General features: G+C 45.1%; 2 protein-coding genes across 4 annotated transcripts in view; both read right to left on the bottom strand.

Annotated features, from left to right (window-relative positions):
• Nucleotides 1-9978, bottom strand: part of Tmem87b (transmembrane protein 87B) — a 53162-nt gene extending 43184 nt beyond the window's left edge. For all 3 annotated transcript variants that reach the window (XM_058585161.1, XM_058585162.1, XM_046462818.2), the window contains exons 1-5: nucleotides 9649-9978; nucleotides 7594-7654; nucleotides 4358-4449; nucleotides 1524-1649; nucleotides 454-504 (exon numbers count right to left, since the gene is read on the bottom strand). In XM_058585161.1, coding sequence (XP_058441144.1) covers nucleotides 454-504; nucleotides 1524-1649; nucleotides 4358-4449; nucleotides 7594-7654; nucleotides 9649-9774 — 456 coding nt within the window. In that variant the 5' untranslated portion in view covers nucleotides 9775-9978. The remainder of the gene's footprint in view (nucleotides 1-453; nucleotides 505-1523; nucleotides 1650-4357; nucleotides 4450-7593; nucleotides 7655-9648) is intronic.
• Nucleotides 9979-14421: 4443 nt separating this feature from the next.
• On the bottom strand, nucleotides 14422-15334 carry LOC124105646 (growth arrest-specific protein 7-like). The gene has a single exon (XM_046462864.2). The coding sequence runs from the start codon at nucleotides 15328-15330 to the stop codon at nucleotides 14422-14424; it is 909 nt and encodes a 302-aa protein (XP_046318820.1). The 5' UTR covers nucleotides 15331-15334.
• Nucleotides 15335-15792: the final 458 nt, after the last annotated feature.

The following is a 15792-nucleotide window of genomic DNA, read 5'->3' as shown; positions in this document are numbered from 1 at the left end:
TATTCCTTCTCTTCTCCACGCAAGGTGGTTTGTGTAGTATCCTGGCCACCCCAAAATACCCACACTGCCTGACTCCCTCCACAGTCTCTCCTCCTCTCCCTCCCTCCTGGGATCAACAGGTGAGCTTTCCACCACTGAGCCACGCGCCCAGCCCTCACGTCCGTCCGTGGTTCCTGTCTGTGTGTCCTTAATGAGGACAGCAGTCCCCTGCTATGCTGTCTTACACATTGAGAAGGGGGATTCTACTCTTCAAGAAAAGAAAGGCTGCAGAGAAGTTAATCTTAAATCACAACTGTAAAGAGATCTTTAAACAAAGACAGAAACAGCATATGCCAATTTATATAGATGCTTTTCTTTCTGATTTTAATAACACTATCTGTTTACCATCTTTTTTTTCCTCAATCTTACTATAAGTTTTGTACTTTTGATTTAAAAACAAATAAAATGGTTTACCATTGATCCTTCCTGATTTGAAGCATTTCTGATACCTGTTAGTTCTTTATTCTGGAAAAAGGGGAAAAAAGTAAAATAACCCCATTATATATTGTTGCACGTCTATGGGTAAAAGTAATTTTAGGAAGTAAGAAAAATATGTTAGAATAAAGATTTGAAAACCAAACATCGGAGAACATCCTCTGAAAATAAATAACAAAATTCTGCTTTTACAAACACTTTCTTCACAGAGTGGTTACTGCTGGATAGTGGTTATCGTGGGGGGTACTGGTTCAGGACCTCACCACCCACCCAGTGGATACCAAATCCACAGATCTGTATATCCCTCATATAAAATAGCATGGTGTTTACATATAACCTACACAAAATAAAAGCGGGTTCTGGGTACTAAAATATTCTGTTCTTGATCTGGGAGTATAAAGGTGTATTCAGTTTTTAAAATTCATCCACGTGTCCTTATGTGAACTTTTCTCTGTTTATATTCTTGCACACATTTTAAAAAGAACTCTTCTTCAAAGATTTACTAAAGACACATCTTCATTTTTGGATTTTCAGAACAAAATTACCCCATAACCTCCTGATCCATGAAGACTACTATTAACACTTGCCCTCTAATGCCCCACAGGAGAGGGGATATGAAGAGGAGGGTGCCTGTGTGTGAAGTGCTGCTGACAGGCCATGACGGATCACTGATTTAACAGCACAGAGGTCACTGGTGACCTTGTCAAGGGCTTATCCCATGGAAGGACAGGGGCAAAGGACTGATGACAGTGAGAAGAACAAATGGGAGGTAAATTGAATCCATCGGATCATAAAAGGCTCTGCAAGACTGTTGCTACAAAGGGCTACAGAGAAAGGAACAGGATCTTTCCACGTAACACTACTACACACAGAATGTCTAAAACTAGAATCAAGTTCCTCCATCAAGATACTGACAGAACTTATTACTGACAAAACTGTTTACTACAAATAAGACTCTGCTTTAACACAGCTGATATTCAAATTCAATGAGGGAAACACCTGTAAATCATTGTTGCAATCTAAATCTGTTTAACACAGCTGTTACTCACGTTCAATGAGGGAAACACCTGTAAATCACTGTTGCAATCTAAGTTTTCATTTTTTGTTGTCCAGCAGTTGATGTTCTTCAAATAAGCACAAAAGTCTTCTTCAAGTTCGTGTTTTTGGGACATCTCCTACCCAAGGTAAAATTCTATGTTATAATTTATTTCAATGCTTCTTTTCCTAGAAGATAATCAACACTTAATATATACATAATACCAAGCGTTTATTCAGTTTGGAAGACTTGGAAATATGCAGAGAAAAAAAAAAGCCAAAGAGATAAAGTTTTGAATATAATTCTAAGTACAACTGAGGTTACACACAACATTTTAGCCATCCAATGTATTCAGATACAATAATATGTAACCTATTTATGTAGGTATGTGATGGGTATCCCATTACATACCTACATAAATAGATTACATATGGCCTTGAAAATGAGTGCTCTACTATTGGGCTCCAGCCTTTTTATTTTATTTTCAGATAGAGTCTTGCAATATTGTCCAAGCTGGTCTTGAACTTTTAATCCCCCTGTGTTCACCTCCTAAATAGCTGGGATTACAGGTGCATGCCACTGCACAGAACTATAATCAATTTTTTCCCATTTTTATTGGCACATCGTAGTTGTACATACTGATGGAATTCATTGCATAATCATAATCTTGCTGTATGAAAATGACTGATTAGGATGCCACCACAAAGAAATCGTTCATAGGAAACTAGAGCATAATTTGTCCTGGGCCAACTTCTACCTTATCCTATGTATAAGAGATTTTACAAAGAAAATAGCACTAAATTACAAAGAAAGGTAAAACAAACAGCCACCCAAAGCAAAGGTATAACCCAACCGAACACAGAGGAGGTGCTTACAAGTCAACAGCCTGAGGTTCTCTGCATCCTGAACAAAGGCATAAGCCAAGCTCCTGATGGCAGCGCTCAGCCACTGAGAATGCTGGTTCTCATCTGGCACATGGTGCTCACCTAGAATCACAGAGCTTGAGGCAGATGCATCCAGAGTTTGAGGCCAGCCTCACCAATTCAGTGAGCCCCTTAGCAACTTATCAAGAACCTGTCTCAAACTAAAAAAAATACAAAAGGGCTGGTGATATAGCTCAGTGGTAAAGTGCTCCAGGGTTCAAACACCAGTACAAAAAAAAGGTTCTCACAGACCAAATATAGGCCAATTTGAGAAAATAAATTTTTAAAAAGTAGTAATAGATTATAACCTATATAACAAAAGAAAATTATTATGTACATTCTGATGACTGGGTTATTGACAGGCAAGTAAAAAGAATGCTAAAGTAAATGACGAATGTTTGATGAAAAGATAGGGTATTTACAGTGTCAAAATCACTTTCCCAATCAGACATACTGGTACACGCCTGTAATTCCAGCAACTCATGAGGCTAAGACCAGAGGACTGCAAAGTTTGAAGATAGCCTGAGCAACTGAGAGAGACCCTGTGTCAAAATCAAATTTAAAAAGTGCTGGGATGTAGCTCAGTGGTAAAGCACCCCAATACCAAAGGAAAAAAGTGTCCCTACAAATTATTGCTAATAACAAAGAGAAAAGTAGTAACTTTATACTGAAGAAGGCTAGCAGATGCCTCCTGAATCAACTGACCAAATAACATCACCAAAAATGGACAAAGCAGGATTCTATGGCATTCTGGCCACAAGTAAATAATCTGAATCTGATAAGGTAGTATCAGAAATATACAAACTAAGGGGTATTTTGTAAAAATAAATGTGTTCACACGCTTCAAAAATAAAACGTCATTCTAGATTATCAGCAACGAAAAACAAAAACAAGGAAGGATGATGCGCTGTGATGCTGGACATGGCCCTTTCTGGCTTCTCCCCAAACCACAAAGACACGACTGGGACACAGGGGAAGTGCAAGCAAGGTCTAATAATACATCAGGTGGCACCACATCCATGTTAAATTTCCCAAATTAAATAATTATACTGTATAATCTACGTGAATACCTGTTCCAAAGAAATACATTGAAGAGTTTAGTGTGAAGGGATAAAAAACTGGGAGTTAAAGTAAAAAAGGCAGTATTCAAGGAAAGGGACATTTATTCTGAATGAAAAGAGAATACAAATAAAATATGGGAACACAAGCATTGTTCATGATACAAGCCAAACAGATACTGGAGAAGGTGAAAATGAAAATGAAGCTAAAATGAAATGATTCCAGGTGACCATCAAGAGAGCCACCTAGGACCCATCCGTCAGGGAGACACCAGGGTCCTGGGCCCTCAGGCGGGAAGAACCAGGTGCGGAGGCCTTCCTGAGTGTGGCCTCTCCCTCCCATCTTCCCATGTTTCCTTCTCCTCCTCACCCTTCTCTGAGATAGACTTGAACTCACTGAACCTACTTGTTCTCACAAAGTTCTAGGTTCCCTAAAGCTAGTATTTTAAAAGAAGTAAAATTTAAAATTTCTTTCTCAAGTGTCAGTTGATTTTCACTTGTGTGTAACCCACAGTCCCTCTATCCATGGCCCCTACAAGCCTACCTTCAACATTTACTGACATTTTTGGTAAGAGACAAGGCAACCATAAGGCATATAGTCCTCTCAGAATGCATACACTTCCGACTTGTTGCTTAAGTCCCAACATTAACCTGGGGCACTTCTAAAATTACAATCTCTTTTTCTAGCCTCCTCCTGATAAGCTAATAAATTTTTATACTTAAAATTTTTCTTTTGTAGCTTTTTTTCAGAGATGCAAGTCTTACTTAGGAAAGTAGAGACACATTCCAGGGAGTACGTGGGCCACCTGCAGAGAAAGAGGCAGCCCCTCATAGCTTTGCTCACACCGAGACTGCGCTTTACTTACTTCCAGCTCAGGGTACTCGTTGTGACAGGTATGATACTTCAAGGTCCACTCTATGGTAAACTTCACAGGCCTCAGACAACTGAATGACTTAACTGTTTAGAAAAAGAAAGTTTCATATTATATTAATAATGTATAGTCTAGCATAAACTTAAGGCTTTGAGAATGCGATTTTAAATAGGAGACTTTAATGTAACAATGAGTAAAACATTAACTTCCCCAGAAAGTCATTGTGAAATCACAGATACATTCATTGAATTATTACAGCTAACCAAAAGTTACTATACCACTGTCACTGTAACTCCAACGTCAGAATCAACCCACTAGCCTGCTATGTGAAGGCAGAACCTACATCAGTCTAAAATGTTATTACTCAGTCATTCAAAATATACTTAAGTGCCTTGTTGTACAGGGCATTTGTACAATAGGGTGGTAATGGTAAAAAAGAATAATTCTTATCCATGACCTAGGAGGTGCTGGGGAGGGAAGGATCAACAAGCAGGTACTTGGGACAGTCTCAGAGGCTGACAAAAGGGTGTGGAGGAGCACTGGGCAGGGCACCTGATGCCATTCAACAAAGCTTGAAGTATAGTTATGTGGAGGTGAGCTGGAGGGGGAGGAGAACTGGAGCAGACCCAGAGAGGAGGGGAGGCGGTAAATGCAAATGCCCAGGTGAGCGTGAGCATGACCTGACCACCTCAAGAAGGGTTGCTAGGATCAGAACACAGATGGAAAAAGGGAAGAGTAGAGGTGGGGGAAGCTCAGGAGAGCTCTTACACCCTGCCACAACCTCATGCAGCACTCCAAGTGTACAATTCACAACACCCATCATTGAAACAAAGACTCTAGACACACAATACAGGAAGAGCTGTCCTGTAGCCTTCATGGATAAATCAGTCCAAATGACAAAGATGAGGGACGAGCAAACAAGCATGTGACAGAGTGTTTCACTAGCTCGAAGATATCAAGGAAAAGTATAGACTGCTGAGAAGGAACGGGATGCAGAAAGGAACCCAGGAGGAAAGCAGAAGAATATTCAAAATGAAGCACTGAATGAAGAGTGATCTAGTGTGCAATGGAAGCTCTGGAGAGAGATGGGCGCCATGTCTGAAGAGTGGAGAGGCCTTTTCCCATGTGGATGTCCACTCGTTGCAGCAGCCACTGTTAACCAGATGCTCCCTTCTCCTAGGAACAACCCTGCACCTTAGAAGAAAATCAAACCCTTGTGCTCAGGTTTGTCTCTGGGCTCTCTGGTCTGTTTCACGGTCTATACACCCATTCCTACTCCAGAATTACACCATGAATCTACAGTTTTGAAATCAGACAACAAAAGCCCTTCAACCTGGTTCATTTTCAAAACTGTATTGGCCATTCCAGGTCTTCTGTATTTTAATATAAATTTTAGAAACAGGTAGTTAATTCTGTAAAAGAGCCTTCTTAGCTTTGATTGGGATTAAACTGACTTGATTGATCAATCTGGAGAGAACTGACAGTGCTATGCTAGCTACAGGCTTCTCATAGATGCCCTTTATCAGGTTGAAGAAGTTTCCTTCTATCTCTAGTTTTCTGAGTTTTTATCATGAATGGGTGTTGAATTTTTTCAAATGCTTTTTCTAGATATAATGAGGTCAACAGCTGGTGAATTGCACTGAGATATTTTCAACACATGCTCCACATGACTGCATCCTGAACTGGGTAGCAGAAGAGGAGTCACCTAAGAGAAAGCCAGATGTCTGATGTCCCATAACAGCAAGAACACATCTAAGAGCTGAGACCACACTTAATTCTGCAGGCACTAAAACTTGTTCTGTGAGAACACCAACACTGGATCCCATCCTGTCAACGGATAAACTAGACTGCCGTTTACTCACTCTTAACAACGAGGAGCTGCAGACTGGACATGCATTGATGGCCAATTCCTTCCCTGGAAGCACCCTGGTGACAGGAAGGCTGCCTGGTGAGTGTGGCACCAGGACAAAGGTTCAGGTGGGTGCTTCCCCCACACGGGCCAGCCACATTATAGCTCTAGCCATGGCCCAGCACTCTCTCTCCTTACAGCGCTGCTGTACAGTCACTCAGAGTTTGACTAAATCCCAGCAGGGTTACACTCTGCTCTTGCATCCTCTGTCCTGCCCCATTCCTTCTTCAGATATGCTAAAATCACTTTTTGACTACAGTCTATTCTTAAACTGTCTTAGGCATTATGCAGAGAAGTTTTAAGACACCTGCAGTAGACCACATTATTTCCTCCCCCATATAGTCTCTGTCAGCCTCAGTCAGAGGTTGAAAGCCTGTTTGTCTAGTCGGAGACATAAATTCACTGAAGCAAACAGAGGGCAGAACTTTTTCTCACCGGCCCAAGACTTCAACTTCCTCCTCACATGCTGGTCACCTGGATGACTATGAAACCAGAACTTCTCTAAACCACCTCTGTTCCCTGTCTGCTGGCTGGCCTAGCTTCCGGGGGAGACACCCACGAGTTGCAGACTCACCCCTAACACACGAGAGAGGAAAGGGGCCTAGTTTTGGATCTCGGGGAAGCCAGTTTGCTTTACCCTAAGAATATGCTTTATCCTGGTAACGAACTTTCCTAGAATTCGACCACAGTAAATAGGATCCATTAAAAGTATACAAAAAATATGGGTACAACAGCAATTACACAGAGAAGACAGCACTTAACAAATATTTTCATTTTCATAAGTCCTAGAACTCATAGTTAAAATGGTAGTGTCCAGCTATTTTTTTTGTACTGAACCATGCATACTTAGAAAATTTCAGGACTATTAAGGGCTTATCACAATCACATTTCATGTATTCAAAGGATTTTTACCTTTTTTTTTTTTTTTTTTTTTGTGGTGGTGCTGGAACCCAGGGCCTGTGTATGCAAGGCAAACACTCTACCAACTGAGCAAAACAAGAGCCTGGATTTTTATCTTTTGAAATCTGGGACTCAGTCAAATATCACATAAAACAAATATTTTTTTGCTGAAGGCTACTTTATTAGACCTTAATTATAATTTTTAAAGAATGATTCATATTCCATTTTCTGAAGGATGAGAAAAAACCATTCAGTAATAACCAAAGTCTTGACTGAAACCAAACTCTAAAATGTCAGGATCACTTAAAAACAAAATATTTGCTTAGCTTTCTATATATGCTGTTACATTAGTTTACATTAAATTAATGGATTAACTTATAATATAGATGTTTATATTAGTATATTATTTAGTTATGCTTACCAGAAAACCTGATCTCAGTAGAGTTAAACATAGTTTTCCTAAATATCAAGGGTCCTGATTTCTAAAATGAAAAACAAACATAAAAAGATCTGGTTAAATTTTTTTCCTCTACTGTTTGAATAGTTTTACCCTACAAAGTAGAGATCTCTGATCCTTGAACTCCTTTGTCTGACCAGAGAGAATCTTTTAAAATTTAAGTCTGATCACATCACTCACTTGCTTAAAATCCTGTCCAGCAAGCCTATTCTGCACTTGCTCTCAGTGAGAATCAGAAGTGCCCCAGCTGGGGTGGGGGCAGAGCTGGGGCACTGCGCAATTAGTACGACTGGGATGTGACATGCAGGGTCTATGCAACTGCATGCTGCTGGCTTGGTTTCAAAGTGAAAGTTGCTGATGGGCCTTTATTTTAATCATGTATTTATATGCGGTACTGAGAAATGAACCCAGTACCTCACATATGCGAGGCAAGCACTCTATCACTGAGCCATAACCCCAGCCTGCATCAAAGTGAATGTACTTTTGATAAACTATCTCCTTCCTAAACTGTTATGGCTTCCTGTTGTAATTTCAACATACCCAAACTTGACGTTCCTATCCTGGGCATGCTGCCACATACATAATTATCCACTCATGAATCAGTTGTCCCTAATATTGCATGAGCTTCTTAAGATATGGGGCAGTGTGTAAAATTCATCTTTGTAACAACAATGACCAGTCTAGTGCAAGGCACACTAGCTGTTTGCTAAACTTAATCAAAAGAACATTTCTTGATGGATTTGCAGTACAAATCAAAGAAAGCCCCACTCCTTTTTCCTTTTCTGAGGGGAGAATTTTGACCACCTAAAATGGGGGAAAAAAATCAGCCCACTTTTTGCAAAGATGGCCCTATGGACCCACCACTACTTGCCAGTTACATAAGAATAATGTTAGCCTAATTGAATTATGTGGCATCCAAGAAACAAAACTTCTCTTCATGGATCAAAGTCACTCTTCCCCTGTGGCCTTTGGATTGTCACCATCCAACACACAGGCAAATAGCTTTGGAGATATGCTCAAGCAGATTAACAGTGTGCACAGTAAATTTGCTTCAGTTTATGATGACTTTCTTAATTGCTTCCACTATAGGAACAGCAGGAAACCATAAGTGTGGTCTACTAAATTTTGTTTCTTACTGTCCAGAGAAATTCAAAAAAGCAGATACATACAGGTGCACAACACAGAGCACAAACTTAGAAAAACCCTGGAAGAAATAGTTGCATTGGGTCTGAAAAACAGAAAAATGCCCACATTTGTTCCTCTGTGTAGCTTTTGTTCATGGAGGGGGTGGGGGGCGGTTTGAGGAAATTAAAATGTAAATTTCATCTTTAGTTGGACATCATTTCGATGCATGTGGAAAATACTCATCACAAACAGAGCTGGATGAGTCATCTGATTCCAGAAAAGGAAATAATGCTTCTTCCCGACTTTCTGTCTCTCTTTTGCAAGATTTTCCATAATTCTACCCCTGCTTTCCTCCCACAGCATCTCCCCTAACCACAGGACGCCAGTTCTGCAACAGGGACGTGTCCACCCACCCATTCCTGCAGCCGGCCCCTCCAAGGCTCCAGAACCACGGCCCCGCCCCGCGCCACAAGGTCCCGGAACTGACCCGACAGCCAGGGAAAGGCCGGGGAGGAGGGGTGACCTGCGCGACCCCTCTCTGATCTGAGAAGGAAAGGCGGCGGCCAGCGCGCTCTGCTCAGTCTGAACAGCAGGCCGCAGACACTGCGCCCGCCCGGCGGGTCGGTGGCCCAGGTGCACCGGGTCGCCGAGACTCGGGCTCCGGTTCGAGTAACCAGGACGTGGCCCCAGGCCTGGGGGCGCTGGGCAGGGACAACCGCCCGGCAGGGCCAGCCTGCTCTTCCTGGGCGCGGGTCGGGCGCCCCTGGCCGCCGCTACCGCGGACAGAGGCCTCGGGCGCCTGGGGCTCGGCGGGGCCAGGGGAGCAGCCCCGGCCGGTGGCGAGCGCGCCCTGCGAGGGCCGGGACCCGGACGCGGCCCCCACCGCCCACTTACGTCGTCGACCGCCTGGGTCCAGAGCCCGAGCTCCGGGACGGCGCGCACGGCCGCCGGGGCGCAGCACAGCAGGCAGAGGGCGGCGCGCAGCAGCGGGGCCGCAGCGGGCGGGCGGCGGTCGGCCATCTTGGCGCGGGGGCGCACCTGGCGCCCCGGACGCCCGCCACGCCCCGCGCCGGCACCTGCCGCAGCTCCGCCCCAGGCGGGCGGGCCCGCGGCGAGCAAGCGGGGCTCGGGCCGGGACGTGGCTCGAGCCCGGGACCGGGGCCGGGGCCGGGGCCGGGCCAGCGCGAGGAACCCGGCAGCTAAGACGAGGGGGGAGGCGGGCTCCCGCCGACCCGAGCGGACGGGGCGGGGCGACAGGAGCGCCGGGGCGGGCCGCGCCGTGGGGGCGGGGCGACGGAGGGGGGCGGGGACCTGCGTGCTGGCGGGGCGGGGCGGGAGCATGGATTGAGGTGTGAGACGGTACGGTCGTGGGGACAAGACCCGGGTGTGGAGGCGGAGCCGATTCGGGAGGTGGAGCCCGCCAGAGATCCCACGCTCCTGTCCTGTCAAGGAGGGCTGCGGATGGAGTGTGGGTTCAAGTTCTGATCCAGGTGTCTCAGTCTCTTGCATCCTATTCCCCTGCCCCTGCTCCGACTCTCTCAGCTCTAGGCAAGCAAACCCTTTTGGAAATTTATGTAGGAAGAACCAGCAAACTGCTTTGAGGCCGGGGCCAGTTGAACACAAGCCATTGTGTTGTGAGCATTGATGTGGACAGCATAGAAAAAATGCACGGCAGGACTCAGATCTGCCTTATTGTGCACCTTGCCTGGGCTTTCTACTGTGAAAACCGAATTCTTGGCTTGGTGTCAATGAGAACTAGCTCATACATTATCAGATGTAAGTAACATCCAGTAGGATGACAGAATCCTGGTCTACCAATTGTCATTTACATAAAGTAGGGTTTGTTTATTGTCAAGAAGCACTGACTGCCTTACTAGTCACCCAAATCACTCTCAGTAATGATGAGACTCAGAGTCATTTTCAGTAATTACCTGCCACATCCTAGAGATTGCCTGTGCACATGTGCCCTTCCAGCAAGCAATGCAATCAATTCTAAGTTGGCAGGGGAAACTGAGTCACGGGATCACATGGGAACATCAGCTAGAGACTGAGGAGGTAAGTCGAATAAGAGAAGACAATATAACATTTAAGTTAAGGCTGCAGCAAGAGTTAAGTGTGGGAATAGTTCAGGATTAGTTAACTGGGAGCCTGTGGTAGGTTTGATGTGTTACACCAAAGAGAGAACGGCCTGTACCAAGGGCGGGAGGAATGGAAAGACCTTCCAGGAGGCTGGAGTTGGTGTTAGATGGGAGGGGCAAGACTGGGCATCTTTAAAAGTACCGTAGCATACAGGGATCCCTGCACAAAGTCACAAAGGTGGAGCTTTAGTCTAAGAATATTGGGAAGGCAATGATGATTTTTGATAAAAAGGGATGAGATGACCAGAAAAATCATTTTGGTTGTCATATGAAACCTGTGCTAAGATGGGCAATGGGATGGCTGGGTAAGAATATTCCAGTAATTTAAGGATGAAATCCTTTGTTTGCAGCAACATGGATGGAACTGATGGACATTAAGGAAAATAAATCTGGCATAGAAAGATCAATATCTTGTCTTGTCACTCATATATGGAAGCTAAAAAAATTGATCTCATAAAAATAGAATAATAGTGGTTACCAGAGGCTGGGAAGCATAGGGAAGAGTGGGCAGAAAGGGAGATTGGATAACGGGATATGAAAAACTAGAAGAGAAGAATTTAAAGGTTCCCAACACAAATAACTGAAAATATTTACGAAGGTGGAAATGCTCATTAGACTGGTTTGACTAATGCACATTATATACATGTGTGAAATTATCACACAGACTGTGTAGTGTTTAATCTACCTGAATTCTCCCTTAAACCTCCACCAGGATAGTGCAACCAAAAACCCATAGACAGGGCTGGGGATGTGGCTCAAGCGGTAGCGCGCTCGCCTGGCATGCATGCGGCCCGGGTTCGATCCTCAGCACCACATACAAACAAAGATGTTGTGTCCACCGAAAACTAAAAAATAAATATTAAAAAAAAAAAAACCATAGACAGTATGTTCCTCACAGTCAGGACAACATATACCCAAGAAATCTCAAATCTAAGTCGGTGCTGTCAGCATTTAGAAAGGAAGAATCAGGGGAAACAAATAATCAGATGGACCTGAACACAGAAGAATCCCGCCTGCCAGCCCATATTCTGGAAATCCAAAAAACAGCAGCCTGAGCCTGGAGAGGGAAGTCAGCGGGACCCAGGGAGGGAGGACAGAGGGGCATAAGAAAAGGGCCAATTGTCCTGGGCCTTGGAAATTCTTCACCTGACAAATGAAGGTTCCATCTAAAGCAAAGTCCAGCAGCCGAGAGTTCATCAGAAGAGGAATTAAAGTTCAGCAGGACAGGGCCAATAGAAGAGAAGGCAAAGGAGCACACCCAGCAAGCACAGGAGCTGAGCGGGGCCAACAGACCTGAGCAGAGCCCAGAGACCTGAGCAGGCTCAAAGCTGTTAAACCACTGCAGGGTGAGGCTAGAGAGTGTGTTCAGCTCAGCCGTTCATCCAAGTTCAGTAAAACTAGCTTCACATGAGATAAGCAACAGTAAAGATATATAAAATCTCTATAAAAAAGAGAATATGGGCTGGGCTCAGTGATAGCGCACTTGCCCAGCATGTGTGAGTCACTTGTTCGATTCTCAGCAATACATATACATAAATTAAAAAAAAAAAAGAAAGGTCTAGGAACAACTAAAAAAATATTTTTTTTCTTATGCCTTTATTTATTTTTATGTGGTGCTGAGGATCAAACTCAGGACCTCACACATGCTAGGCGAGTGCTCTACCACTACTCCACTACCCCAGCCCCCCCCAAACAATATTTTTTTAAAAAGAGAATATGGAACAGAATACATTCCTTCAGAAAAATGAAAGCATGTCTAAAACCCATGCCCACCAAAGAACTGAAAGAAAAGGCATTGAAAGAAATTAAGAACATGATAGGGGTCGTGAATAAGCTACAAAAATTAAGAGTTGAAAACTCAGGGAGAAACGTGATAGAATTCATCAAAGCTATATATTTGATTTTTTTTCTGGTTTGCTTTAGTATATTGAACATCTTTCTAAAATAAACTATGAGAAAGCCATTCGAATTCAATGGAAGAGATGCTGAAGAATTCAAGATTAACATCCATTATTAGCAATGTAAAATGGAGGGAAAGATCCCTGAATTGTGCTCGTAGAATTCTGCCGCCATGGGAGACGGAAGGGTCAAGCCAAAAGCCATCAATGGGAAAGATGGGCTCTCAGAGCAGGGGTTTCTGGCTAGAAGCTGTTCCTTGCTCACTGTGTCAACTTTTTCTCCCAGCCTCCTCAGGCTGATTCTCTAGGCTAAGATGGGGTAGATGGTGTTTGCTGTAGTAGAGAAAGAAAGTGGTGGGCTGAACCCAGGGGTAGTGCTGAAAAGCTTCCAGAGTCACACTTGGCTCAGGCTTCTCCAGGGAAGATGGACAGAGGGAAAGGAGGTGCTGGCACCAAGCGAGGGCTCGGTGCAGGGCTCTGGAAAGTTCAGAGGAGCTGGAGGCCCAGGTGGCAGGACACGCCTGGATAGCAAAGAGAGAGTCTGCAATGCTCATACAAGGGACAGCAGTCCAAACCCTATCATGCATAAGCAGATGGAGTCTGACAAAGACTTGCCCTAACCTGTCTCTCATGTGGGACTGACCTAGCTCTATTAAGCCCTTGGTGGGCAGCCTGAGAGAGCGGGGGTCAGGGTAGCCCCGTGTTGGACAGGACACCATGGGAGACAGACCCCATGTGGTTTCTGGCTCATCTCCATCCCTCAAAGCTTTTGGACATGCACACAGCTGGAGGGGGTCTCCCTGGCAGAGAACTTTGGAAAGCTCCCTCTAGTGAGACTGGGCAGGGGTGGCAGGGTGGGGGTGGGGACGGCCTTGAGAAAGCAGCTGAGGAATGGAGGGATCAGGATTTCCAGAGACTTCAGAGATGATGCCTGGTCTGATAGGAACCGTGAATCAATGCTCCGACTTGGGGCTAATTTGCCGAATGAGGTAGTTCCATCCTGACCTCTCTGGGCAGGGTTGGTCAGGGAAGACAGAAGACAGGCCTTCCCAAGACCCACGGGGATGAAAAGTGGCCAAGAAAAGCCAGATTTGGGCTCCCAGAATACAATGAGAAAAATAGAGAGAGGGCCGTAAAGGATTCTAGGTGCAGGCTGAGCTGACAGCGCCTTCTATCCATGATTCTGATCCTGACATTGGCTTGGAGGCAGAGACAGCCCTTCCCTGTTCTTCCAAAGCCCCCGAGAAAAAGGGACCAGCTGGAGGATGGGCTTTGGGGCATCCAAAGACACAAGTGTGTGAGGGCCACCCCTATGGAACTCAGCAGGGACTACAAAGTTCCAGCCTCAGTTTGTTCTCAGAGCAACAAGCACGGCACGGGGTTTGGGGGGGGCTTCAGTCTTGGAGACAAGGGCAGGGTTGCAGGTCTGTCTTCTTGGCCTGGGAATATTTGGGATTCCCCAGCTGAGCCATCCAGATCACCCTTCTGGAATTGCCAGCTCTCTCCTCTCTCCTCAGTGGACAGGAGAGTGGGTGGGAGGGCAGCTTCACCCAGCGGGAGCCACCACCCTCTCTCCATGGGACCCCCCAGCCCCTCTCCTGGGCAGGATCCCCAGGGCTGCACAGGCATGTCTAGATCTCCATGTCCACTGGGCAAATGTTGCCCGTTTTGTGCTCTCTGACCCACAGCTCTCTGTCTTTGGCCAGGTCCACTTTTCGAAGCAGTTGGTCCACAGGCTCGACTGTGCTTTGGTTGAACATGTCTGTCTTATGCCGCAGCTGTGTGTACTGACACAGATGTTGCTGGATCATCTCCACCCTCTCCACCTTCAGCCGCTCCAACTCCAAAGTGGTGATTACCATCTCTTCAAACCACTTGGACTGGGCCTGGTTGTAGAGGTCCACACAGCGCATGAGGTCATCACCAGCCTGTGTGGACTTTCTCCGAGCCCTCTTGATGTCCTCCTCTGTCTTGTTGCTCAGCTTAATCTCCAGCTGCTGGGTCTTCATCTCCATGTCTCTCTGCTGCTCTGTGAGGGCTTTCCGGGCCTTCTCCACCAATGCGTAGCGGCTGGCGAGCTGCTTGCGGAGGTCAGCGATATGGTGGTCACACTTTTTCATGTCTTTCTTGAAGTTCTCACGAAAGTTCATTAGGGGCTTCTCTACCTCGCTGTGAAGCTTGGCGGAGAACTTGAGATGAACCTCTGCTTCATCTGCCAGACTCTTTTTCACCTGGGCCCAGGCTTCTCCCAAGGAGCCTTCCTCCTGTGCAGCCAAGGAGTTCTGAGAGAGCTTAGCCAAGTTCTTTGCATATTCATCTTCAATCTTTATCCTCTCTCGGACGAATGCAGACATTTCTTTCTGCATTTGTTTGCCTTTCAGTTGCTTTTGGAGCAGCAGTTCAAACCCAGCCACAGTGCCATTGCCTTGGGGATCCTTCTTATCAGCCCAGAAGTAGTCACAGTAGCTCCACTCGGTTGGCTTTAGCAGTTGCTGTTCAGGCATGGTGTCTGGGTGAGGGAATGTCACGCAATTTATCATCTTCTCTGTGGGGTCAACTTTATTTTCATGATTATATATTTTGTCTTCATTGCCTGAGGTTCCATCTTCCAAATGGTCTTGTCTGTTGGTGATACTTTCCATTGAACTTTTAAGTTGATTTAGTGATTCCTTCACTTCAAGGATTTCTTCTTTATTTCTTTTCAGGACCTCTAATTTATCTTTACAGAAGTGATCTTTCATCTCCTGAAGTGAATCTCTTATTTTACTGCTTAACTTCTGTGCCTGCTCTCTTATATAATTAAGTCATAGAACAGTTTTACTAAATACATCCTGAACTCCTTCTCTGACATTTCTTCGATGGATTCTCTTATGGGAGCAGCTTGGTTTGTTTGGAGCACTTTATTCCCTTGTTTTTTCATTTTGTTTGTGTGTCTTCCCATCTAGCCGTGTGGATCTGAGGCAGGATAGTTTCTACTCTGTAGATTTGAAGTGTCCCTGAAG

Source organism: Marmota monax, unplaced genomic scaffold (genome assembly GCF_021218885.2).
Source record: "Marmota monax isolate L192 unplaced genomic scaffold, Marmota_monax_Labrador192_F-V1.1 WCK01_AAM20220418_F8-fsc00245, whole genome shotgun sequence".
NCBI classification, from domain to species: domain Eukaryota; kingdom Metazoa; phylum Chordata; class Mammalia; order Rodentia; family Sciuridae; genus Marmota; species Marmota monax.
This window is presented reverse-complemented; position numbering and strand designations above follow the sequence as displayed.

Coding starts and splice junctions, on each gene's coding strand:
- LOC124105646 (XM_046462864.2), bottom strand. CDS start 15,330: ATGATAAATTGCGTGACATTCCCTCACCCAGACACCATGCCTGAACAG.